Source organism: Gasterosteus aculeatus, chromosome 7, assembly GCF_964276395.1.
Source record: "Gasterosteus aculeatus chromosome 7, fGasAcu3.hap1.1, whole genome shotgun sequence".
NCBI classification, from domain to species: Eukaryota; Metazoa; Chordata; class Actinopteri; order Perciformes; family Gasterosteidae; genus Gasterosteus; species Gasterosteus aculeatus.
In genome coordinates, this window is record NC_135694.1 from 3,555,396 (window position 1) to 3,577,039 (window position 21,644).

The 21,644-nt window shown below is 45.7% G+C and overlaps 2 protein-coding genes and 30 non-coding genes across 32 annotated transcripts; 31 read left to right on the forward strand and 1 right to left on the reverse strand.

Annotated features, from left to right (window-relative positions):
* The first annotated feature begins 12 nt into the window (after nucleotides 1-12).
* On the forward strand, nucleotides 13-86 carry trnan-guu (transfer RNA asparagine (anticodon GUU)). The gene has a single exon. It is a non-coding gene; the product is annotated as a tRNA-Asn (tRNA).
* A 118-nt stretch (nucleotides 87-204) lies between these two features.
* On the forward strand, nucleotides 205-278 carry trnan-guu (transfer RNA asparagine (anticodon GUU)). Its single transcript has one exon. It is a non-coding gene; the product is annotated as a tRNA-Asn (tRNA).
* A 118-nt stretch (nucleotides 279-396) lies between these two features.
* trnan-guu (transfer RNA asparagine (anticodon GUU)) lies at nucleotides 397-470 on the forward strand. Its single transcript has one exon. It is a non-coding gene; the product is annotated as a tRNA-Asn (tRNA).
* Nucleotides 471-588: 118 nt separating this feature from the next.
* On the forward strand, nucleotides 589-662 carry trnan-guu (transfer RNA asparagine (anticodon GUU)). The gene has a single exon. It is a non-coding gene; the product is annotated as a tRNA-Asn (tRNA).
* Nucleotides 663-972: 310 nt separating this feature from the next.
* On the forward strand, nucleotides 973-1,046 carry trnan-guu (transfer RNA asparagine (anticodon GUU)). The gene has a single exon. It is a non-coding gene; the product is annotated as a tRNA-Asn (tRNA).
* A 118-nt stretch (nucleotides 1,047-1,164) lies between these two features.
* Nucleotides 1,165-1,238, forward strand: trnan-guu (transfer RNA asparagine (anticodon GUU)). The gene has a single exon. It is a non-coding gene; the product is annotated as a tRNA-Asn (tRNA).
* Nucleotides 1,239-1,356: 118 nt separating this feature from the next.
* Nucleotides 1,357-1,430, forward strand: trnan-guu (transfer RNA asparagine (anticodon GUU)). Its single transcript has one exon. It is a non-coding gene; the product is annotated as a tRNA-Asn (tRNA).
* A 118-nt stretch (nucleotides 1,431-1,548) lies between these two features.
* On the forward strand, nucleotides 1,549-1,622 carry trnan-guu (transfer RNA asparagine (anticodon GUU)). Its single transcript has one exon. It is a non-coding gene; the product is annotated as a tRNA-Asn (tRNA).
* A 118-nt stretch (nucleotides 1,623-1,740) lies between these two features.
* trnan-guu (transfer RNA asparagine (anticodon GUU)) lies at nucleotides 1,741-1,814 on the forward strand. Its single transcript has one exon. It is a non-coding gene; the product is annotated as a tRNA-Asn (tRNA).
* A 111-nt stretch (nucleotides 1,815-1,925) lies between these two features.
* On the forward strand, nucleotides 1,926-1,999 carry trnan-guu (transfer RNA asparagine (anticodon GUU)). The gene has a single exon. It is a non-coding gene; the product is annotated as a tRNA-Asn (tRNA).
* Nucleotides 2,000-2,225: 226 nt separating this feature from the next.
* Nucleotides 2,226-2,299, forward strand: trnan-guu (transfer RNA asparagine (anticodon GUU)). The gene has a single exon. It is a non-coding gene; the product is annotated as a tRNA-Asn (tRNA).
* A 118-nt stretch (nucleotides 2,300-2,417) lies between these two features.
* Nucleotides 2,418-2,491, forward strand: trnan-guu (transfer RNA asparagine (anticodon GUU)). The gene has a single exon. It is a non-coding gene; the product is annotated as a tRNA-Asn (tRNA).
* A 118-nt stretch (nucleotides 2,492-2,609) lies between these two features.
* On the forward strand, nucleotides 2,610-2,683 carry trnan-guu (transfer RNA asparagine (anticodon GUU)). The gene has a single exon. It is a non-coding gene; the product is annotated as a tRNA-Asn (tRNA).
* Nucleotides 2,684-2,801: 118 nt separating this feature from the next.
* trnan-guu (transfer RNA asparagine (anticodon GUU)) lies at nucleotides 2,802-2,875 on the forward strand. Its single transcript has one exon. It is a non-coding gene; the product is annotated as a tRNA-Asn (tRNA).
* A 118-nt stretch (nucleotides 2,876-2,993) lies between these two features.
* trnan-guu (transfer RNA asparagine (anticodon GUU)) lies at nucleotides 2,994-3,067 on the forward strand. The gene has a single exon. It is a non-coding gene; the product is annotated as a tRNA-Asn (tRNA).
* Nucleotides 3,068-3,185: 118 nt separating this feature from the next.
* Nucleotides 3,186-3,259, forward strand: trnan-guu (transfer RNA asparagine (anticodon GUU)). The gene has a single exon. It is a non-coding gene; the product is annotated as a tRNA-Asn (tRNA).
* Nucleotides 3,260-3,377: 118 nt separating this feature from the next.
* Nucleotides 3,378-3,451, forward strand: trnan-guu (transfer RNA asparagine (anticodon GUU)). Its single transcript has one exon. It is a non-coding gene; the product is annotated as a tRNA-Asn (tRNA).
* A 118-nt stretch (nucleotides 3,452-3,569) lies between these two features.
* Nucleotides 3,570-3,643, forward strand: trnan-guu (transfer RNA asparagine (anticodon GUU)). Its single transcript has one exon. It is a non-coding gene; the product is annotated as a tRNA-Asn (tRNA).
* A 118-nt stretch (nucleotides 3,644-3,761) lies between these two features.
* Nucleotides 3,762-3,835, forward strand: trnan-guu (transfer RNA asparagine (anticodon GUU)). The gene has a single exon. It is a non-coding gene; the product is annotated as a tRNA-Asn (tRNA).
* A 118-nt stretch (nucleotides 3,836-3,953) lies between these two features.
* trnan-guu (transfer RNA asparagine (anticodon GUU)) lies at nucleotides 3,954-4,027 on the forward strand. Its single transcript has one exon. It is a non-coding gene; the product is annotated as a tRNA-Asn (tRNA).
* A 118-nt stretch (nucleotides 4,028-4,145) lies between these two features.
* Nucleotides 4,146-4,219, forward strand: trnan-guu (transfer RNA asparagine (anticodon GUU)). The gene has a single exon. It is a non-coding gene; the product is annotated as a tRNA-Asn (tRNA).
* A 118-nt stretch (nucleotides 4,220-4,337) lies between these two features.
* trnan-guu (transfer RNA asparagine (anticodon GUU)) lies at nucleotides 4,338-4,411 on the forward strand. Its single transcript has one exon. It is a non-coding gene; the product is annotated as a tRNA-Asn (tRNA).
* A 118-nt stretch (nucleotides 4,412-4,529) lies between these two features.
* trnan-guu (transfer RNA asparagine (anticodon GUU)) lies at nucleotides 4,530-4,603 on the forward strand. The gene has a single exon. It is a non-coding gene; the product is annotated as a tRNA-Asn (tRNA).
* A 310-nt stretch (nucleotides 4,604-4,913) lies between these two features.
* On the forward strand, nucleotides 4,914-4,987 carry trnan-guu (transfer RNA asparagine (anticodon GUU)). Its single transcript has one exon. It is a non-coding gene; the product is annotated as a tRNA-Asn (tRNA).
* Nucleotides 4,988-5,105: 118 nt separating this feature from the next.
* Nucleotides 5,106-5,179, forward strand: trnan-guu (transfer RNA asparagine (anticodon GUU)). The gene has a single exon. It is a non-coding gene; the product is annotated as a tRNA-Asn (tRNA).
* Nucleotides 5,180-5,297: 118 nt separating this feature from the next.
* trnan-guu (transfer RNA asparagine (anticodon GUU)) lies at nucleotides 5,298-5,371 on the forward strand. The gene has a single exon. It is a non-coding gene; the product is annotated as a tRNA-Asn (tRNA).
* Nucleotides 5,372-5,489: 118 nt separating this feature from the next.
* Nucleotides 5,490-5,563, forward strand: trnan-guu (transfer RNA asparagine (anticodon GUU)). The gene has a single exon. It is a non-coding gene; the product is annotated as a tRNA-Asn (tRNA).
* A 118-nt stretch (nucleotides 5,564-5,681) lies between these two features.
* trnan-guu (transfer RNA asparagine (anticodon GUU)) lies at nucleotides 5,682-5,755 on the forward strand. The gene has a single exon. It is a non-coding gene; the product is annotated as a tRNA-Asn (tRNA).
* A 118-nt stretch (nucleotides 5,756-5,873) lies between these two features.
* Nucleotides 5,874-5,947, forward strand: trnan-guu (transfer RNA asparagine (anticodon GUU)). Its single transcript has one exon. It is a non-coding gene; the product is annotated as a tRNA-Asn (tRNA).
* A 310-nt stretch (nucleotides 5,948-6,257) lies between these two features.
* Nucleotides 6,258-6,331, forward strand: trnan-guu (transfer RNA asparagine (anticodon GUU)). Its single transcript has one exon. It is a non-coding gene; the product is annotated as a tRNA-Asn (tRNA).
* Nucleotides 6,332-6,550: 219 nt separating this feature from the next.
* Nucleotides 6,551-17,676, reverse strand: gba2 (glucosidase, beta (bile acid) 2). Its single transcript, XM_040181798.2, has 18 exons — nucleotides 17,293-17,676; nucleotides 16,404-17,097; nucleotides 14,093-14,184; nucleotides 13,791-13,906; nucleotides 12,869-13,087; nucleotides 12,402-12,641; nucleotides 12,149-12,251; nucleotides 11,397-11,550; nucleotides 10,817-10,942; nucleotides 10,539-10,723; nucleotides 10,195-10,299; nucleotides 10,001-10,108; nucleotides 9,757-9,908; nucleotides 9,526-9,632; nucleotides 8,953-9,095; nucleotides 8,738-8,853; nucleotides 8,059-8,250; nucleotides 6,551-7,714 (listed from the first exon to the last, which is right to left on the reverse strand). Exons 2-18 carry the CDS (start codon nucleotides 16,595-16,597, stop codon nucleotides 7,463-7,465), a joined length of 2,604 nt encoding a protein of 867 aa, XP_040037732.1. The 5' UTR covers nucleotides 16,598-17,097; nucleotides 17,293-17,676; the 3' UTR covers nucleotides 6,551-7,462.
* Nucleotides 17,677-17,886: 210 nt separating this feature from the next.
* On the forward strand, nucleotides 17,887-21,629 carry rgp1 (GP1 homolog, RAB6A GEF complex partner 1). The gene is made up of 9 exons (XM_040181800.2): nucleotides 17,887-18,285; nucleotides 18,460-18,575; nucleotides 19,170-19,303; nucleotides 19,436-19,519; nucleotides 19,656-19,805; nucleotides 20,055-20,201; nucleotides 20,347-20,474; nucleotides 20,568-20,745; nucleotides 20,860-21,629. The coding sequence occupies exons 2-9, from the start codon at nucleotides 18,460-18,462 to the stop codon at nucleotides 21,081-21,083; spliced, it is 1,161 nt and encodes a 386-aa protein (XP_040037734.1). The 5' UTR covers nucleotides 17,887-18,285; the 3' UTR covers nucleotides 21,084-21,629.
* The last annotated feature ends 15 nt before the right edge of the window (nucleotides 21,630-21,644 follow it).

A 21,644-nucleotide genomic window follows, 5' to 3' on the forward strand; every position in this document is an offset into this window, starting at 1 on the left:
GCGAACAGAAAGGTCTCTGTGGCGCAATTGGTCAGCGCGTTCGGCTGTTAACCGAAAGGTTGGTGGTTCAACCCCACCCAGGGACGTTTTGAGATTGTAAAGAAATACAGACTTAACATAATTTATAAAGACACTTTATTTCTTAATGAATTGCGGGAGTGGCCTTGCCATTGGGCGTAATTACCCAAATCGGCTGTCAGAAAGGTCTCTGTGGCGCAATTGGTCAGCGCGTTCGGCTGTTAACCGAAAGGTTGGTGGTTCAACCCCACCCAGGGACGTTTTGAGATTGTAAAGAAATACAGACGTAACATATTTCATAAAGACTCTTTATTTCTTAATGAATTGCGGGAGTGGCCTTGCCATTGGGCGTAATTACCCAAATCGGCGATCAGAAAGGTCTCTGTGGCGCAATTGGTCAGCGCGTTCGGCTGTTAACTGAAAGGTTGGTGGTTCAAGCCCACCCAGGGACGTTTTGAGATTGTAAAGAAATGCAGACGTAACATAATTTGTGAAAATGCTTTATTTCTTAATGAATTGGGGGAGTCGCCTTGCCGTTGGGCGTAATTACCCAAATCTGCGATAAGAAAGGTCTCTGTGGCGCAATTGGTCAGCGCGTTCGGCTGTTAACCGAAAGGTTGGTGGTTCAACCCCACCCAGGGACGTTTTGAGATTGTAAAGAAATACAGACTTAACATAATTTATAAAGACACTTTATTTCTTAATGAATTGCGGGAGTGGCCTTGCCATTGGGCGTAATTACCCAAATCGCCTGTCAGAAAGGTCTCCGTGGCGCAATTGGTCAGCGCGTTCGGCTGTTAACTGAAAGGTTGGTGGTTCAAGCCCACCCAGGGACGTTTTGAGATTGTAAAGAAATGCAGACGTAACATAATTCATAAAGACGCTTTATTTTTTAATGAATTGGGGGAGTGGCCTTGCCATTGGGCGTAATTACCAAAATCTGCGATAAGAAAGGTCTCTGTGGCGCAATTGGTCAGCGCGTTCGGCTGTTAACTGAAAGGTTGGTGGTTCAACCCCACCCAGGGACGTTTTGAGATTGTAAAGAAATACAGACTTAACATAATTTATAAAGACACTTTATTTCTTAATGAATTGCGGGAGTGGCCTTGCCATTGGGCGTAATTACCCAAATCGGCTGTCAGAAAGGTCTCTGTGGCGCAATTGGTCAGCGCGTTCGGCTGTTAACCGAAAGGTTGGTGGTTCAACCCCACCCAGGGACGTTTTGAGATTGTAAAGAAATGCAGACGTAACATAATTCATAAAGACGCTTTATTTCTTAATGAATTGGGGGAGTGGCCTTGCCATTGGGCGTAATTACCCAAATCAGCGAACAGAAAGGTCTCTGTGGCGCAATTGGTCAGCGCGTTCGGCTGTTAACCGAAAGGTTGGTGGTTCAACCCCACCCAGGGACGTTTTGAGATTGTAAAGAAATACAGACTTAACATAATTTATAAAGACACTTTATTTCTTAATGAATTGCGGGAGTGGCCTTGCCATTGGGCGTAATTACCCAAATCGGCTGTCAGAAAGGTCTCTGTGGCGCAATTGGTCAGCGCGTTCGGCTGTTAACCGAAAGGTTGGTGGTTCAACCCCACCCAGGGACGTTTTGAGATTGTAAAGAAATACAGACTTAACATAATTTATAAAGACACTTTATTTCTTAATGAATTGCGGGAGTGGCCTTGCCATTGGGCGTAATTACCCAAATCGGCTGTCAGAAAGGTCTCTGTGGCGCAATTGGTCAGCGCGTTCGGCTGTTAACTGAAAGGTTGGTGGTTCAAGCCCACCCAGGGACGTTTTGAGATTGTAAAGAAATGCAGACGTAACATAATTTGTGAAGATGCTTTATTTCTTAATGAATCGCGGGAGTGGCCTTGCCATTGGGCGTAATTACCCAAATCAGAAAGGTCTCTGTGGCGCAATTGGTCAGCGCGTTCGGCTGTTAACCGAAAGGTTGGTGGTTCAACCCCACCCAGGGACGTTTTGAGATTGTAAAGAAATGCAGACGTTACATAATTCATAAAGACGCTTTATTTCTTAATGAATTGGGGGAGTGGCCTTGCCATTGGGCGTAATTGCCCAAATCGGCGATCAGAAAGGTCTCTGTGGCGCAATTGGTCAGCGCATTCGGCTCGCATTCGCATAACGCATTCGCATTAGAGTGGCCTTGCCATTGGGCGTAATTACCAAAATCTTCGATGAGAAAGGTCTCTGTGGCGCAATTGGTCAGCGCGTTCGGCTGTTAACTGAAAGGTTGGTGGTTCAACCCCACCCAGGGACGTTTTGAGATTGTAAAGAAATGCAGACGTAACGTAATTCATAAAGACGCTTTATTTCTTAATGAATTGGGGGAGTGGCCTTGCCATTGGGCGTAATTACCCAAATCAGTGAACAGAAAGGTCTCTGTGGCGCAATTGGTCAGCGCGTTCGGCTGTTAACTGAAAGGTTGGTGGTTCAAGCCCACCCAGGGACGTTTTGAGATTGTAAAGAAATGCAGACGTAACATAATTTGTGAAGATGCTTTATTTCTTAATGAATTGCGGGAGTGGCCTTGCCATTGGGCGTAATTACCCAAATCGGCGATCAGAAAGGTCTCTGTGGCGCAATTGGTCAGCGCGTTCGGCTGTTAACTGAAAGGTTGGTGGTTCAAGCCCACCCAGGGACGTTTTGAGATTGTAAAGAAATGCAGACGTAACATAATTCATAAAGACGCTTTATTTTTTAATGAATTGGGGGAGTGGCCTTGCCATTGGGCGTAATTACCAAAATCTGCGATAAGAAAGGTCTCTGTGGCGCAATTGGTCAGCGCGTTCGGCTGTTAACTGAAAGGTTGGTGGTTCAACCCCACCCAGGGACGTTTTGAGATTGTAAAGAAATACAGACTTAACATAATTTATAAAGACACTTTATTTCTTAATGAATTGCGGGAGTGGCCTTGCCATTGGGCGTAATTACCCAAATCGGCTGTCAGAAAGGTCTCTGTGGCGCAATTGGTCAGCGCGTTCGGCTGTTAACTGAAAGGTTGGTGGTTCAAGCCCACCCAGGGACGTTTTGAGATTGTAAAGAAATGCAGACGTAACATAATTTGTGAAAATGCTTTATTTCTTAATGAATTGGGGGAGTCGCCTTGCCGTTGGGCGTAATTACCCAAATCGGCTGTCAGAAAGGTCTCTGTGGCGCAATTGGTCAGCGCGTTCGGCTGTTAACCGAAAGGTTGGTGGTTCAACCCCACCCAGGGACGTTTTGAGATTGTAAAGAAATGCAGACGTAACATAATTTGTGAAGATGCTTTATTTCTTAATGAATTGCGGGAGTGGCCTTGCCATTGGGCGTAATTACCCAAATCGGCGATCAGAAAGGTCTCTGTGGCGCAATTGGTCAGCGCGTTCGGCTGTTAACTGAAAGGTTGGTGGTTCAAGCCCACCCAGGGACGTTTTGAGATTGTAAAGAAATGCAGACGTAACATAATTCATAAAGACGCTTTATTTTTTAATGAATTGGGGGAGTGGCCTTGCCATTGGGCGTAATTACCAAAATCTGCGATAAGAAAGGTCTCTGTGGCGCAATTGGTCAGCGCGTTCGGCTGTTAACTGAAAGGTTGGTGGTTCAACCCCACCCAGGGACGTTTTGAGATTGTAAAGAAATGCAGACGTAACATAATTCATAAAGACGCTTTATTTCTTAATGAATTGGGGGAGTGGCCTTGCCATTGGGCGTAATTACCCAAATCGGCGATCAGAAAGGTCTCTGTGGCACAATTGGTCAGCGCATTCGGCTGTTAACTGAAAGGTTGGTGGTTCAAGCCCACCCAGGGACGTTTTGAGATTGTAAAGAAATGCAGACGTAACATAATTTGTGAAAATGCTTTATTTCTTAATGAATTGGGGGAGTCGCCTTGCCGTTGGGCGTAATTACCCAAATCGGCTGTCAGAAAGGTCTCTGTGGCGCAATTGGTCAGCGCGTTCGGCTGTTAACCGAAAGGTTGGTGGTTCAACCCCACCCAGGGACGTTTTGAGATTGTAAATAAATGCAGACGTTACATAATTCATAAAGACGCTTTATTTCTTAATGAATTGGGGGAGTGGCCTTGCCATTGGGCGTAATTACCCAAATCGGCGATCAGAAAGGTCTCTGTGGCGCAATTGGTCAGCGCTTTCGGCTGTTAACTGAAAGGTTGGTGGTTCAAGCCCACCCAGGGACGTTTTGAGATTGTAAAGAAATACAGACGTAACATAATTTGTGAAAATGCTTTATTTCTTAATGAATTGGGGGAGTCGCCTTGCCGTTGGGCGTAATTACCCAAATCGGCGATCAGAAACGTCTCTGTGGCGCAATTGGTCAGCGCGTTCGGCTGTTAACCGAAAGGTTGGTGGTTCAAGCCCACCCAGGGACGTTTTGAGATTGTAAAGAAATACAGACGTAACATAATTTGTGAAAATGCTTTATTTCTTAATGAATTGGGGGAGTCGCCTTGCCGTTGGGCGTAATTACCCAAATCGGCGATCAGAAACGTCTCTGTGGCGCAATTGGTCAGCGCGTTCGGCTGTTAACCGAAAGGTTGGTGGTTCAACCCCACCCAGGGACGTTTTGAGATTGTAAAGAAATACAGACTTAACATAATTTATAAAGACACTTTATTTCTTAATGAATTGCGGGAGTGGCCTTGCCATTGGGCGTAATTACCCAAATCGGCTGTCAGAAAGGTCTCCGTGCCGCAATTGGTCAGCGCGTTCGGCTGTTAACTGAAAGGTTGGTGGTTCAAGCCCACCCAGGGACGTTTTGAGATTGTAAAGAAATACAGACTCAACATAATTTATAAAGACACTTTATTTCTTAATGAATTGCGGGAGTGGCCTTGCCATTGGGCGTAATTACCCAAATCGGCTGTCAGAAAGGTCTCTGTGGCGCAATTGGTCAGCGCGTTCGGCTGTTAACTGAAAGGTTGGTGGTTCAACCCCACCCAGGGACGTTTTGAGATTGTAAAGAAATACAGACTTAACATAATTTATAAAGACACTTTATTTCTTAATGAATTGCGGGAGTGGCCTTGCCATTGGGCGTAATTACCCAAATCAGCTGTCAGAAAGGTCTCTGTGGCGCAATTGGTCAGCGCGTTCGGCTGTTAACCGAAAGGTTGGTGGTTCAACCCCACCCAGGGACGTTTTGAGATTGTAAAGAAATGCAGACGTAACATATTTCATAAAGACTCTTTATTTCTTAATGAATTGGGGGAGTGGCCTTGCCATTGGGCGTAATTACCCAAATCGGCGATCAGAAAGGTCTCTGTGGCGCAATTGGTCAGCGCGTTCGGCTGTTAACTGAAAGGTTGGTGGTTCAAGCCCACCCAGGGACGTTTTGAGATTGTAAAGAAATGCAGACGTTACATAATTCATAAAGACGCTTTATTTCTTAATGAATTGGGGGAGTGGCCTTGCCATTGGGCGTAATTACCCAAATCGGCGATCAGAAAGGTCTCTGTGGCGCAATTGGTCAGCGCTTTCGGCTGTTAACTGAAAGGTTGGTGGTTCAAGCCCACCCAGGGACGTTTTGAGATTGTAAAGAAATACAGACGTAACATAATTTGTGAAAATGCTTTATTTCTTAATGAATTGGGGGAGTCGCCTTGCCGTTGGGCGTAATTACCCAAATCGGCGATCAGAAACGTCTCTGTGGCGCAATTGGTCAGCGCGTTCGGCTGTTAACCGAAAGGTTGGTGGTTCAAGCCCACCCAGGGACGTTTTGAGATTGTAAAGAAATACAGACGTAACATAATTTGTGAAAATGCTTTATTTCTTAATGAATTGGGGGAGTCGCCTTGCCGTTGGGCGTAATTACCCAAATCGGCGATCAGAAACGTCTCTGTGGCGCAATTGGTCAGCGCGTTCGGCTGTTAACCGAAAGGTTGGTGGTTCAACCCCACCCAGGGACGTTTTGAGATTGTAAAGAAATACAGACTTAACATAATTTATAAAGACACTTTATTTCTTAATGAATTGCGGGAGTGGCCTTGCCATTGGGCGTAATTACCCAAATCGGCTGTCAGAAAGGTCTCCGTGCCGCAATTGGTCAGCGCGTTCGGCTGTTAACTGAAAGGTTGGTGGTTCAAGCCCACCCAGGGACGTTTTGAGATTGTAAAGAAATACAGACTCAACATAATTTATAAAGACACTTTATTTCTTAATGAATTGCGGGAGTGGCCTTGCCATTGGGCGTAATTACCCAAATCGGCTGTCAGAAAGGTCTCTGTGGCGCAATTGGTCAGCGCGTTCGGCTGTTAACCGAAAGGTTGGTGGTTCAACCCCACCCAGGGACGTTTTGAGATTGTAAAGAAATGCAGACGTAACATAATTCATAAAGACGCTTTATTTCTTAATGAATTGGGGGAGTGGCCTTGCCATTGGGCGTAATTACCCAAATTGGCGATCAGAAAGGTCTCTGTGGCGCAATTTGTCAGCGCCTTCGGCTGTTAACTGAAAGGTTGGTGGTTCAAGCCCACCCAGGGACGTTTTGAGATTGTAAAGAAATGCAGACGTACCAGGATTTGCAGTTTATTTGTATGTCCTAACTACTAATATATTTTTTTCCATAAACAATTATTTCACAACCCTCTTATTTGTGTCGTATTCAGTCATTTAATTAAGCACGATTGTCATGAATATTGAATTTTATAAAACATGGTAAATGTTGCCGCTACATTAATATACTGTAGAGAGAGTGAACATGCCTTAAGGCACCAAATGCCATAGATAGCATAATATTAGAAATAAATCATAAAAATTAATCATACTGAATTCCCAACACTATTCATCCCATATCACGCCACTTGGCAGTCAAATAAAAGAAAAGTAAATCCTCAAATTCACTTTTCTTTCAAGAGTCGATCTCTGAGGAATCCTTCCAATCTGACTTCCAGCCTGCGACTATTCACTCACAGGCTTTCAAATGACATTAATGACTACACGTGTCTAATAACATAAAACAGTCCTCAAAAATTAATGAATATAAACTTGTTCCAAATGTAAAGTAATGTAAAAATGAAATGTAGTAATTTCATGTATGTGTACATGTGTGCAAATAGACAATATGGTGCTGAAACACAAGGCCAATTTTTAATCAGCAATACAGACTTCATACACAAATGTTTGATGTTGCCTAGTTAGCACCTTACACTGCATAACTTAACAAAAAAGGAAATTGGTGAGGAGTTGCAGATAGTTTACAATCTTACAAAAAATATCAACTTCAGTAGCAAGTGACAGCAAGTGTCAGTTGTCAGTTCTGACCTTGAGCCGCAAACACCTGAAGAAAAAAAGCTAACTAACAAATGAAAGTCAAGAAAAACAATCGTACAAACCCCTGTGGGGTGAGAGTGGGAATGAGGGCAGTGGCGGCAGGAGAGCTTGGAGGTAATTTCTCTAATCCCACCGATCTTTTCGCTCAGGCACTAGCTCTCTTCTCTCAAATCCGGTTCCTGCTTCTCGTCAGTGGCTCTGGCCCGAGCCGATGTGGCCTGATCTTTCTGTGAAGAGTTCAGCGCCAGCTGCATGGCCCAGACGCTCAGAGGCCTCATGTAGGCCAGAGAGCGGTAGATGCCCTTCTCGCAGTAGGCTTCGGGGGTCTGGAAGGCCATGCCCAGCCTCTCCCACACAGTGCGGTAGCAACCCTCCGCTGTACGCATACCCTCCTCCTTCATACCCTGAGAAAAGGAAGACTCGGGCTTGAGGCACGATCGCACTTCGCATCATGCAGTCGGCACAAACCGAAGTTATCAATAAGTTAAATTGTAAGTGTCACTAACCAACTATATTTTTGACTTGTTTGCATTCTTTACAAGGGTTAGAACAGAAGATCAATACCACTGTTATAACCATCCTTTTGATATGAGGCAGGAGTAATAATTAAGAGTTAACATTTTAGAATAAAATATCATTCCAACAACAGAACTGCAACTTAACGTTAAATCATGCCTCCAAATAACTGGTGTTTGCCTATTGTTTTGACCCTTGAATGTGAAGTAGTTCCTAAAATACACACACTTACCTCATGGATCATAGTGGCTGCCAGTCCATACACTACTCCAATCCAGACCTCATCTGACTGGACACTGGAGCGGTCCGGTACTCCTTCCGGACGCATGCCATTAACGGCCCCCATCTGGCCTCCAGCGAAGCTCATCACGTTCAGGTCAAAGACGGATTTGAGTGCACTCTGGATTTTTTCTTTTGGAAAAGCCTGCAGGGGGAGAGAGGAAGTAATAATGTGACCACAGGGCTTTGACGTAGGTAAAGACTCCCATTTTGCAGACTGGCATAGGGAAAGGAAGAGAGGTTAGGTCATGCATCACGCATACAAAAAGCAATTTACTTTGCACAATTGTATGTATATTTGCTAAACTAGCCGTTTTCTTACTATGAAGGTATTGTGGTATTGAGAGTGAGGAGACACACATGTGAAATGGGGGGGGGAGACAAACAAAAGACAGCAAGGAGAACATAAAGAGGAGCGAGACGGCTTGGATGAGACTGGACTTCCTGTTCTCCTTCGGACATCCACAAGTTAAGGAGAGTCTCATATTCCTTTTCTTCTTTCTCAGGTGAATTATGGACATTACCCTTCTTTCATACCTTAGACTTGATTACATCTAGTTTGGCCCCACCCATCTCATGCCCTGCTCAGAGGTTACTGCTCGCTCACAGGCGGTACCAGGGTTTTAACTTGCCTTGTAGTCTCCCTCTCCCAAGCCGGACGCTCTCAGGAACCAGTGGCCGGCGCACTGGTCGGACATGACACTGTTAGAAAGGTCTCTTCCACTGCTGTCGTAGTTGTAGTACTTGCCTAAACAGGAAAGGAATATCAAATAACATGTTCTTGTTTTCATTTCAATGGAAGTAAATCAGCTCGTCATCCATCTCACCGTTGGTTCATACAACATACCGTTCCACAGCAGTTTGTCGAAAGCAGCACGGCCCCTGTCCAAAATGTCCCTGTAGCGTCGGTGGGTCTCTTCGCTGTCCACCAGTTGGGCCATTTTGCACATCACACACAGCGACGCCAACCAGAGCCCCCCGCAGTACGCACTGCGGAACACAGACGATTGTAATTGTGCCAAACAAAAGCTTTTTAAGCAGATTTATAAAAAACAGATTGTTCAGCGGGGGGGGGGGGGGGCTACAGCCTGTAGATCAACAGGCTACCCCCCCCCTTGAGTCACGCCTTTCCCGTTTCCTTCTTGTTGCTCCCAGTCATCTGATTCAGACTTTAAGTTTCAAATGCAAAAAACAGTGGATTCTTTGTTTTTAGGAGTGGAGTCAAAGACCGTTCTAAGGATTTAATTGAATTCAATCCAAAGAGAGGAGTTACATGATTATTAATTGCTTCAAGGTCAATAACTTAATATAATTGACATTGTGAAGATATTAGGTATTTACTGTTCAAATAGTGATGGTAGTAGTTTCCCCCCTCCATTGGTGTTTATTTCAAGTCTTCAGTGTCTTGTCGTCCTCTCACCTTGGGCCAGTCACCGTCCATCCGTCATATGTCTGGTCAGCATATCCAGAGTTCTCTATCAGGCCGTCTCCATCCAGGTCAAACTTCATCTCTGACTCCATCACCGCCTAGCAGAGCGACCAGAACAAAGGCCGCTGAGCAAGCAAAATGTACCTGGGTATACTTGTGTTTCATGTTGCTGCCACTACCTGTCAAAAGGCAGCACAATGAGATCACATCGCTCAGGTGTACCTGGCAGACGGGCCACATCTCCCGCAGGTACAGACTGTCCTGGGTGAGATGAAAGTCCCTGTAGACCTGCAGGACGAACTTGAGGTTGAGGTCCTTCCAGTCTGCAGTGTCATGGATGAGGTAGGCATTGACTCTCTGCCATGGCTCATCATCTATCACGTAGCAAGAGGTCATTTAAAAAAAAATAAAAAAAAATCTCACGTCTCGGCAAAATGTGATGAATGGAACGTAGTCTTTCTCTTACCTGGGTCTCCTATGTCGTGAGGCACCACATTTTTGGCCTTGACCGGAGAACACCGCCCACTCATCAGATGGAGCCTCTCCGTCGGGTCCTGCTGGATTACGCTGCCAGCTGAGAAAGAGATCGATGCTAGGAAACGTCCCCTGGTACGACGCTTTATCAAATACACCAGTTCATGAAACACTGATGACACTCACCGATGTCGTACTGCAGGCTCAAGGCCAGTTTGGGCCACAGCATGATGAGCGCAAAGGAGGCGTAGAAGTGCACGTCGTATGTGTTGTACATTCTGTACTCCTGACCTGTGAAGCAACAAAAGCTTAGTGAAGCGGGTCACAGTCCACACGAGTTCCTGAAAAACATTTAACCACAGCTACTGTCGGTCAGTAGTTTCAGGATTTCTTGCTCAACAGGTCTTTTTAGAAATAGCATTGTGTGGTATTTTGTTTAATTTAGGTACTCTCATCCCAATCCCAATCACAACACTGGCTGATCCAGTTTCTGTGCGATTATCTCAGCTCTAAACCTCATCGGCATTCACCTTCCAGGTAGGCGAAGCGGCCAAACTCCTTGATGACGGCGGGCTGAGCCGGCAGCCCCCCGTCCTCGCTACGCACGCCGCCGCTGACGTCGGCGTCCTCCGGTAGCTCCGTCCACACCGTCCCTCCGTCCACCACGAAGTATAACTCGTTAAACAGGGCCGACTTGTACCAGGAGGGGAGAGAGCTGCAACGCAGGCCGAGGCGAGAGGATAAGAACAACAGCAACAACGATTTTATTCCTCGCGTCACCCACAGAGCTTTTAAAACGTCGAGCTACCTGTCCTGCAGAATGGGCCTTTGCCACTCGTCGATGCGCCTCTCCCACTCTCTGTAGTGTGTCAGTGCGTGGTGACCGAGCGATGGGGACGCGTCCCCTTTGCTCCCAAAGTAACGAGTGTACCTCCTGCAAACGGGGAAACGCGCAAGCGGATGTGTCAAATACACGTTCATCAACAAATGCAATGCTTTTTTGGACGGACAACATTTGAAAAGTTTTGTTTCTTCATATGTCAGACATTCATATTACTTCACAGTATTCCAACAATGAGGTCGAGGGTTCGGCCTAAAGACACAACATTTGTTTGTCATTGAAGGTTTTGCAAATAAAGAGACGGTTGCTTTGGGCAGTGCCAACAATTTAAAAAAGAGGAACGAGCACGGACAGCCACGAGCTTTGTTAGCGCTCGACCGCAGCGTTCCCGGCACCAGAAGGGAACCAGGTGCCCACAGCCGAGAGAGTTAACCAGACAACACTAGTCTGGTCTTTTTCCTTTCAGTTAAAAGCAACAAATGTGAAAAGAAAAAAAAAAAAAAAAAGAAAAGCTCTCCAGCCTGTTTGCGTTGCATGTTCGACGTACCTGATGTGTTCCCTCTCCCTGGAGCCAAAGGTGATGGTGGGCATGTCCCAGGCCAGGCAGAACTCCAGGCAGTTCCGGCTCCGAGCCGCCACCGAGCAGCCCACGGCCAACGCTGCCGCCACCTTCTCTCCTTTAGGCGTCGGCGGGCTGGATCCTGCAGCGGCGAGAGTTCAACCATAGATCAAAAAAGGCCAACAATGATTTTGGTGATAAATGATGATGTTTAACTTTTTTTGACAAGGGTTGCACCACATTTTCAACCACTGTTTTTTGCTCAGTGTTAAAATGCTCAAAGGTTGTATTGCTGTTGTGGGTGTTTTTTACGGTCAATCACTTTCATTCTACTTCCTTCCACTTTTCATGGTACTGCTTTGTGATGAGTTGCTATGAATTAGAATTATGGATCCCACTGTGACACCCGCCCTGCGTGGCTGGTTGAGGAATATATGGTTACGGTTTAGGACCTGAACAATGCGGGTTACTCCTACTAAGCAATTACAGTTTATAGGTTTTTTTATTCCATTACTGCAAATTAAAACTTTTAATATATTTTTTATTATTTATTGTATGTCTGTGTGCACTTTACCCCCTTTTGCTTCTGTAGTCCTTTAAATTTCTCTGCCGCAGGACTAATGAAGGATAATCTCATTTTATCTCAGTTTACGAATGCCTGGCCACGGTAACGTTTGAATGCTGCGCAGGGCGGGTTTCGCCAAGAAAAGCGGTGGGCTTCCTATTGAGTCGGCACTCACCTGTAGGCGAGTCCAGGCGTCCGTCAGCGATAAGGTCGCTCCACAGGCCGCTGCAGGTTCCCTTCGGACTGAACGCTGTCTGGTGACTGACCTCCCTGTCGGGCTGTTAAAAGTGCACACACATGCTCCTGGTAAATAAACACTTATTTAAATCCACTGTTGTTGGACTCCAGACTTGTTTCAAAATCCTGTTTATTCCCTGAGGACAAAGTATAGGATCCATTACAAGAAAACCTCAGCGGGTGAGTCTGACCTGTTCTCGGGCTGCGACGCACAGAGTGTAAGGGTTCACTGAGGTGCAGTGATGGAGCAAGACCCCGGACACCGCCTCCCCCTCCTTCTCCAGGTGGAACGGCTCATTCCAGTGTCCCCCGCTCTTGTCGTCCTTGTGCCCCGAGCCGTTGACCACGGTGAACATGATGGAGACGTCCAGGGCGTCGTCGTTGTTGTTCTCTACGTCCCACACGAATACGGCCACCGGGAGGCTCGAGTCCTGATGGGGAAAGCAGAAGAGCGCGGAGGAGTCGCTTAACTAGGAGGCGTGTAGGATGCACGCTTCCTACTTCATTGACCTCTCAGAGTCCGGCTGACGGATCGACCTATTGGGCACCCCCGTCTCAGAGGTTTCACAACTAAAGGTCTTACATTTTTGAAGCAGATATTGAGCGGGTCCGACTAAAGTCTGAGAACTCTTTTTGGGTCGTGCGAGGCCTCGGTCACCTGGTAGTCGTGCGGGATGACGGGGGAAATCTGTCTGCAGGTCAATGTGACGTTCTGTCCCGGCAGGTGGTAGACCGTCCAGGCGCGGGGGTACAGGGCGTGATAGAAGGCGTACTCTCCGCAGTAGCCCCAGTTCCAGCCTTGCAGCGTGGGAGGACGCTCTACAGACAACACCTGCTGGTAGACGGTTCGTCCCCCACGACGCAAACACACTGTGAACTAAGAAAAAGAGGATGTGAAAATCGAGTTAGGCAATGAGGCATTTAGACACCACCACAAGGTTTTTGTGTGGGATTTTCTCTTTTATGTACACTGCCCCATTGACCTCACCTTTCTACTTGTCCCAGAACGCCCTTTGGCAAAGCTTTAGTCAAATGTCTAAACCGGATTTTGCATACAACAGTAAGTGGAGAGCAGTATAGTTATAATGACCATAACAACAGGAGAAGAAAAGAAGAGCCACACCCTGTACTCAGACAACACAATGCTGTGTTTCCCAAAGAGGTTTCAGTCTGTAAATAATCAGAGACCTTTCTCCTCCACAACAACCACTAGAGGAGGATTACTGCTTCAAGTAAATAAAGTGTTATTACTCCGCTTTGGCTGCATTGGAAATATGTCAATGTGACATTTGGTCATTTGTTCAAGCAAAGAGAAGAATGACACCATAAACGAACGAACGAATAGACCCATTAATGCAGGTTAACAGTTTCCGTGGTCGCAATCTTTAAAAATAACACCCGAGAACAGAAACTCTAATGAGATGTCAAAAAACGCCTGAACCGGCCCCCGTGAGTTCCTGCGATATGTGACCCCCCCCCCCCCGGGCGTTCCAACCCCTATTGGGAAGCACTGCTTTAGTGTTTCTTTGTGATGTGGGATGCTCTCAGCCCAGTCTCTGTGCATTAGATAGCAGGCGTACCTGGTTTGCTGTGACAGTTTTGTAGTGGTACATCCCAGGGTTAAGTTGCCATCTGCAGAATTCCCCCCTCCAACCTCTCGTGATGGTTCCTCCTCCGATGCCGCCCAGTGGAGCGCCTGCAACTCAGAGAAGGATGTCAACTTCGATTCAATGGTTTCTAAGTGCTTGACCGATTACACTGACGACGTAGACAAATACTAGCACCATGTGCATCGGTTTGCACCTCGCATCCATGATATTGGATCATTTATCAGTGAGTCAATACATCTATGGTTACACCCCTCTGGAGATCCTGAACTCACCGTATATTTGACGTAAGGGTTGGGCACGAAACATATCAATGAAGGGTGCTTTCTTTTCCACCTGGGTCTTCTTGTACCACCATTTGAGATACCTGGACAAACACATACACAGTATCTAGTACACAGGTCCCCTTATAATCAGAAGGGGAAGCGTTCAAGTAGACTTAACGGTTTAGCGTGACCATTGTCCAAACACTGGTCATAGGTTAAAGCTTCATGAATAGAGCTCTTATCAACTGAGATAATTATTAACCAACACACGAATGCTGCAAATGCAGAAAAGGAAGCACTTGCAGGTTGAGGGGAATGAAGTCAAAGGGGCTGCTTCCTCTCGGTCACGTTAGCGGTGCGAGGGTGTGTGTGTGGCATGTGTGTCTCGTTGCAGCACTCGTTCTCACAGCAGAGCCGTGGTGTAAAACATTGATGAGGCTACGTTACAGCAGGGGGAATAATGAAGGCTGCTGCAGGGTGGAAGATGTTTGCATTGTAGTAAACAGCCCATTAGTGTGTCACAGAACAGGCTGCAGTGCTAATAATGCCCGCGTCTGCAGCCAGCGTGCCGTTGATGCATTACACCAACAACGAATTTGAAAAGACAGCGTCAACATTGCCGCTTCAACATCGGATTTTATCTGGCAAACTGCTAAGCAGGTGGTGAGCCACTCAGATCCTGAAGCATCTCGTCTCGTGAATCATCAATTGGGGAGTGCAGGGCGGCCTAAACGCGGCCTTTGTTGTGTGAAACGGCATCTCTTCTTTGAGCCTGAAACTGGCTTTTTTTATTCCATAACGTGGTCTTTCTTTCTAATAAGGCGGCCAAACTACACAGCGAGTCACTTTCGTTATCACTCGGAAACTAAAAAACGGAGAGAAAAGGTGGCTTTGTTATGTTCTTGTTCAAACACCGGAATAATCAATTAGGTGTCAGCCACAAAAGGCCTCACTGTCTGTTTGGAGGACGATGACATGCAACCGGAAAACTACCATGAAGGCCAGTTGAGGGTCTGACTGTATCGCAAACAATGGAGTCGCAGGGAAAGCTCAGTCCGGAGAGACAACAATGGTCCACTCCACTCCGGAGGTGAATGGGATCTGAGTTATTTGGAGCTCTGGCAGGTGGCACTATTGTCGGGGCGGCGTTGTTCCGCGGATCAGCTCCAATGCAAGCAGTCAGTCCTCTCCCCAATCGGCCTCTGAACACCGGCAAAGTCCGATGTGCTGCCGGGGGGTCGAAACCGGTGTGCGCTGCAGCCGGTATCTTGTTGGCCCCAGTCGACACACCAACGCCGCTTATTAAAGCCACGTGTTCCACGGCTAGCCTGCTTGTTTTAGGTGCAAAAGGCAAAGCCTTTCTGTAGATTTCTACCAGTTTTGCTGCTTTTGTGAACCTTTTTTTATTTTTATTATTGTAATCCTACGCTGCAAAACCTCTCGCTCCCATGGCGACGAGCGGAACGTCTTCCTCTACTTGCGTTTGATTGTAAAATGGGCTTTTACAACCCTATAATGTGTTCAATGATTGACGAATGGAGAAAAGGTTGCAGACACACAGATGATAAATGGAAAGAGCAGCATTGCACCAGAAGCCAGAATGTTGCTCATCGTCAACGGTTTGCAACATTTTCTGGGGGGGTGTGATGTGCCTCTATGTTGTTCCCTCGCAGCTTTAAAGAAAATTACACGCGGTCATATGGAGCATAAATAATAGAGAAGCTCCGTTGTAACATTCTGCACAATGTGTAGGTTTGCATCTCGGATGTCAGCAGGTTGTTGACAAAACAAACGCAATCGGATCAGCAGATGTTGAGAACTGTAAGCTTCACAAGCAGACCGCCAAGCTTAAATTAAGCTTGTAAAAACTGTATTTATTGTTTTATATCATATCATTGGAGTGTCTTAAAAGTTAAACACGATGACTTCCAAGGCAAGGTTGTGCTTCACACCTGCTCCCTGTGGGGAACAGACAAATAGGACACTATAGGGGACAGCCCTCCCCTGGTGCACTACCCTGGAAACAGTCACGTGGGTTAACATTGGACAGACAACAGGTCGCAATGATCTAACGGTTGTAGCTAAATCTCTGGGGTGAGGCTTTCAACATCATGACGAAACTGGGCGTGGACCTGTAGACGTTCTGATTTTCACACTGCCACAAAAATCAAACGTTAACGATGCTGCTCCATAACTGGAAATCACCGGATTGAGTGAAGTGTGAAAAGTGATCCGAGTATTTCTACCATGCTCAGTCTTCTGCATGTAAACAGAGTGCATATGTAGTGTTACGTACTGTACACAAGAGGGGATGTCTCACCTGAATCCAAGCCCGACGTGCTCCAAGACGTTGGACAGTGACACGTCTTTAGCTTGAAAGGGCTTTCTCTTCTCCTTGAACTCATGCGCCAGACAGATCCTCCATCCGTCTTTGGGTACTCCACATCCCATTTCCTTGGAGACATACCTACTCATGAGGTCCGCTGAGGATTTCTCCCCCCACTCTGTGTTCATTTTGGCACGATAGCTTACTTGGTTGGTGCGAATGGGGCCCAAAAAAAACACTTTGTGACTACAAACAGGGAGTTGTCCCCAGCTTTTGTCCACGGCGTCAGTTTATCATGCATTCAGTATGGAGTGAACACACAAAGGAGGTTGCTTTATGTGAAATCTATAAGTGGATCCCCAGCCTTCAGAGTGTCATTCCTGTGAGGTGAACCGGTTTTCCATTGACGAGCTCCGAATACCTGTGGGTAAGGAATGGCTCCGCCGGGGTCCAAGTGCCATTATAAAATCACTATTATTTAGCTTCTGCAGCTCAATATGTTCATATCATCGGAGCCCAGATGCAGCAAACTTTGCATCAACAGCCGCCCTGTGGATTCCTGTTCGATAGAGACTGCAGAACCCTCCGCATGGACTCCGGACGGATTCAGCTGCGGCTGAATGGATGACAGCTTAAGGCCAACCGGGGCCGGCCGAGGATGCTGATCTCAGTCGTTCAACCGGCACACCTACAAATGACATTAAAGAGGATCGGACAGAATTGGTTAAAACGTAGTGATCGCATTTACCTGCAGTACATGCGGAGTAACCGAACGGATGACAGGAGGATAGATCGCCTTGGTGAGCAAAAAAAAACCCGTGCTGCTAAAACCCGCTACATTTCTTTTAAAAACAATAAAGTAGTTTTTGATTTTTGTAAATACCAGAGTGAACGCGTCATCCCACTGCAGCGTCAGACCGGATCTCTGACAGGACGCTGTAGCTCAAGCTAGCAAGTCGCCGCACAGGCAAATCTTTTATAGTCGTTATTGGTGGAGGACCAACACCTTCCCCTCAGTATGAACTTGCAGACAACAAAATAACAGTACGAATGACTCCCGTTTCACAGCGCCTCCTTTTACAGCATTGCCAGATCCACATTTAAATCACGATAATGAGCCAAACTTGGACAAGAATGAAATACTGGCTAGTTGTTGCTGGGGTATGATGGAAAAGCGCAATAGTTAAGTAAGCCTGGAAGTGGTTTACGCCTGACAAACCCAGCCCAGGGAAAATATTAATACATGAACGAAGCCGCTGCTTGGCCTGTACCATTTGGGACAGATAGGGGGGAGGGGGCATTATTCTTCACCCTCACACCTTTCCACCAATTCACATTTATCCACACATTAGAGAGATAAAAGTAGAATGTACAGACATTTCATAAAAGACTTAGGGAAATTTGATGGTATTTGACCCCAATAATCAAAGATAACCTTTAGATATTGTGTTAACGCTTCCCTACAAGTTACCATAGCAACAGTCCACCTCTCGTCGGCTGTGCCACGGGAGGCCGACCAAAACATGTTACTGGGATTCAACACTGCCGTTTTTATTCTCTTAGAAATGTTATAACGATTGAAATACACTATTATATTAAAATAATTCTACATGCCAACACAGTTTTAGATTTCCTTTTCTGATACTTGTTTTTATTTTGGAGTTTTACTTTTCCTTGGTTCGTCATTGGTCGTGAAACACCGGATATTGATTTTGTTTTATCGTAGCTAGCTGTAATGCTAGCTAACTACAAACTCAATGACAGCACCTTCTGGAAAGAACGTCGAATCGCGCATTGGTTTGTCCAAGAAGTTCAATTAGCTGCACCGTGTAAAGGTGGACGTAACTGTCTTCCCGCAGAAACAGGCTAGGCTAAGGTATGCACTGGAATTACCCGTGAAACAGCTGCCGTTAGCTAGCAAGACCGAACAAGTTAACTTCTGTCTCCACTCTGCTCGCTTCTTGTTGACGTATCATTAACGTTTACGTTAATTTTTCCATTATAGTGATTTAATGTTTAACGTTAGTGTTGTGGACGTCTAACGTTACAGATGATCGAGGTGGTGGCCTCGATGGCCAGGGGCCCCGTGTTTCTCTCCGGGGAGCTCCTCGAGTGTCTCATAACTTTTACCAACCCGATGTCCCACCTGTCCACCTCTGCCAGCTGGTAGGATTGAACTCCTTTCACCCATTTAACCTACATGGACCTAAATATGCCAATGTCTGTCTGTTGAGAAAACCTCCAAATGAACGAAGAGTACTGAACAGAATCATGTGACAAATATAATGTAGTTAGAAGGCAAAATGTTATTGTTCACAAACAAGGACTGACAATTCCCATGGGGAGAAAAAAAGTATTTGTGAGGAAACAACATGTGTGTGTTTCTGTAATCTTGCTACTGTTGGTCAGAGTTTGCACAAGTGGTTTGGAGTGTAATGGAAACATTTCACGTAGTAAGAGAAAGGGAGGTTAAACGTTCGAAATGTGTGATTGTTCTCTGTGCAATTTGAAAATGTGGGTTAATGAACAAATTGATTTAGATTGTGAAACTTTGTGCTAATGCAACACAATGTGTTGACAGAGCGCTCCTGTTTATCTGGCCGAAAAAATACATATCCACAAACTCAATAACAATCATCTTTTATGTCCAGCGGTTTGTAACCCCGTATGGATGAGAACCATGTGATGCGGGACACACAAATGATCTAGCCTGTCCCTCTGAATGCCTCGTTGTAACCGTGTTTGCTTGCTGGTTCCCAGTGAAATGCTGGCATGGGCCAGTGCTCAGATCCACTGCCAGTTTCATGCTAGTGAGAGCAGAGTGGCCTTGCCGGCACAAGGAAACAAACATGATGTCCAGGCTGAGAGCAACACCGTGCTCGTTCCAAGCAGAGGTCAGTGGGAGAGAAAATATCTAATCTGAGATAAGATCAGTTCCAATCACGCATATATGCCTGGATATTATTAGGCTTGTTTTTATAGCCGTGTTGCTGCATCTGTGAAAGACGAATCAATTTCTTTTGCAGGAGAAAGAGGTCAGTGTGTTCTTGACACACCACCTAAAATATTATTCTGTGACCTACGCCTGGATCCTGGGGAGAGCAAAACCTGTACGTCTGTACCGATGTGAAAAACATGCACAAATTCAGTGAAATCTAGTTTCACAAAGCTATGAAATTTTTTTATAAATTAACATATTTGGTTTCTGTGTTTTATTCAAACACTGACATGCAAACTCTCCCCTAGATTCATACAGTGAGATCGTACCCGTAGACGGTCCTCCTAGTTTCCGTGGCCAGGCGGTGAAATACGTCTACAAACTGACCATCGGCTGCCAGAGGGTCAACTCTGCTATCAAGCTGCTCAAAGTTCCTTTCAGAGTGCTGGTTCTGCAAGGTGAGCTCCATTTGGACTATTAGACGTGTGCACTACGTACTGCAAACATTCCAGTGCTAAAGAGGTGTGTCACTTAAACTTTTGGATAAATGATTACTTCTAGTAATATATAATATACTGTATGAATAATACAAGTAGAGCCACAGCCACTGCTGATTCAAAATGTATGTTTCTGTAAGTGTTTGTTTTTGTGGTCAAAGAAAACTGAAAGAAATGTGGCATATTGACATTTTTCTGTCCAACATGTAGGCATGCCGGAGCCTCCATTCCCCCAGGATGAGGAGGTTTCCCCCTCCAACCCATTCCTGGAGGAGGAGGAAGCGAGCCGCAGGGATGCTCGGCCTTTGGAGAGAGCTTTGGACATGCTGATGGTCACTACCTCAAGACGCTGCCCCCGTGAGACCCTGCACTGACCCGCTGCTCTTTCTTGTTGTTTAAAGGACTACATTATGTAACCTAACCCAAAGCGTGATTCGCTTTTGTCTGTTTATCAGTGCTTATTTATTGTCCAAATGATTAAATGTTCTTTTGCATTGTACAGACATGTTTAACATCACCAACATGCGTGGGAAAGTGGCAAAGTTCTGCATCTTCAAGACAGTTTACAGACTCGGGGAGGACATCATCGGTACCTTCAACTTCTCCGAGGGAGACATTCCCTGCCTGCAGGTTTGTTTGCCGGCTTTAAAAAAAAAAAAAAAAACTTTTATGTACATCGGGTTTGTTTTAAACATCAACTATATTTGTGTACATTTGTTCCAGTACTCGGTAAGCCTTCAGAATGAGGAGGAGATCCAGCAGCAGTACCAGCGGCGTCCCGGTCAGGTCATCAGCGTGACTGGACACGGGCGACACATGGAGTCCTGCCTCCACACCGCCTCCAGCCATTTCTCTCTCCCCGTCCCCCTCAACGTCACACCGGGCTTCAGCACAGACATAGGTCGGTCATCAGTGGGCCGAAACACATCAAATGGGAAATATAACGTAATAAATGAGACACCACTTTGTTTTATGTAGTCGATCAAAAATCCAAATTTTAATTCTGCTTGTACAGTGATGTTGAGGTGGCGCCTTCACTTTGAGTTCGTCACCGCCCGGGAGCCTATGGAACCGCCGACAGTTCTGCAGAACCAATCAGAGGTCACAGTTTGGGCAGGGGCGGAGCATGTTGACGTGGATACCTTCAGCTGGGATCTGCCAATCAAAGTCCTGCCCACCAACCCGGCGCTGGCGTCCTACATGTCCCACTTCACCGGGACCAACAGCATTACTATTTGATCTGTATGTGTGTGAGATTGTGAACAACAGATATTCACAAGTTAATCTATTTTTGATGGTATCTCTGTGTGTGTGTGTGTGTGTGTGTGTGTGTGTGTGTGTGTGTGTGTGTGTGTGTGTGTGTGTGTGTGTGTGTGTGTGTGTGTGTGTGTGTGTGTGTGTGTGTGTGTGTTTGTCTGAGTGAGAGTAACATTGAGAACAGATGTTTTCATTTCAAAAGGAGCATTATTTTTCATATTTATATTGAATATGCAGTGATGGATTTAATATGTATATTATGCAACATATGTCATGCCTTTTTCCATATGCAATATTCAGTGCTTTTTAACTTCAAATACTTTTTTTTTGGACCTTATGTTGTGCAACTGTCTTTGGGGTTTATGCATATTTGTGTATTTATTTCATATGATTCCTTTTCTCACTATATAGTAATGTTTCTCATTTAAAATGCTTTTATTAACAATTAGTTTTCCCTCAACATGAGCATGAACGTTATTAAGATGTAAATTCTACAAGACAATTCATTAAAGTGTGATTTAAATTTGATGTTACATGTGATGT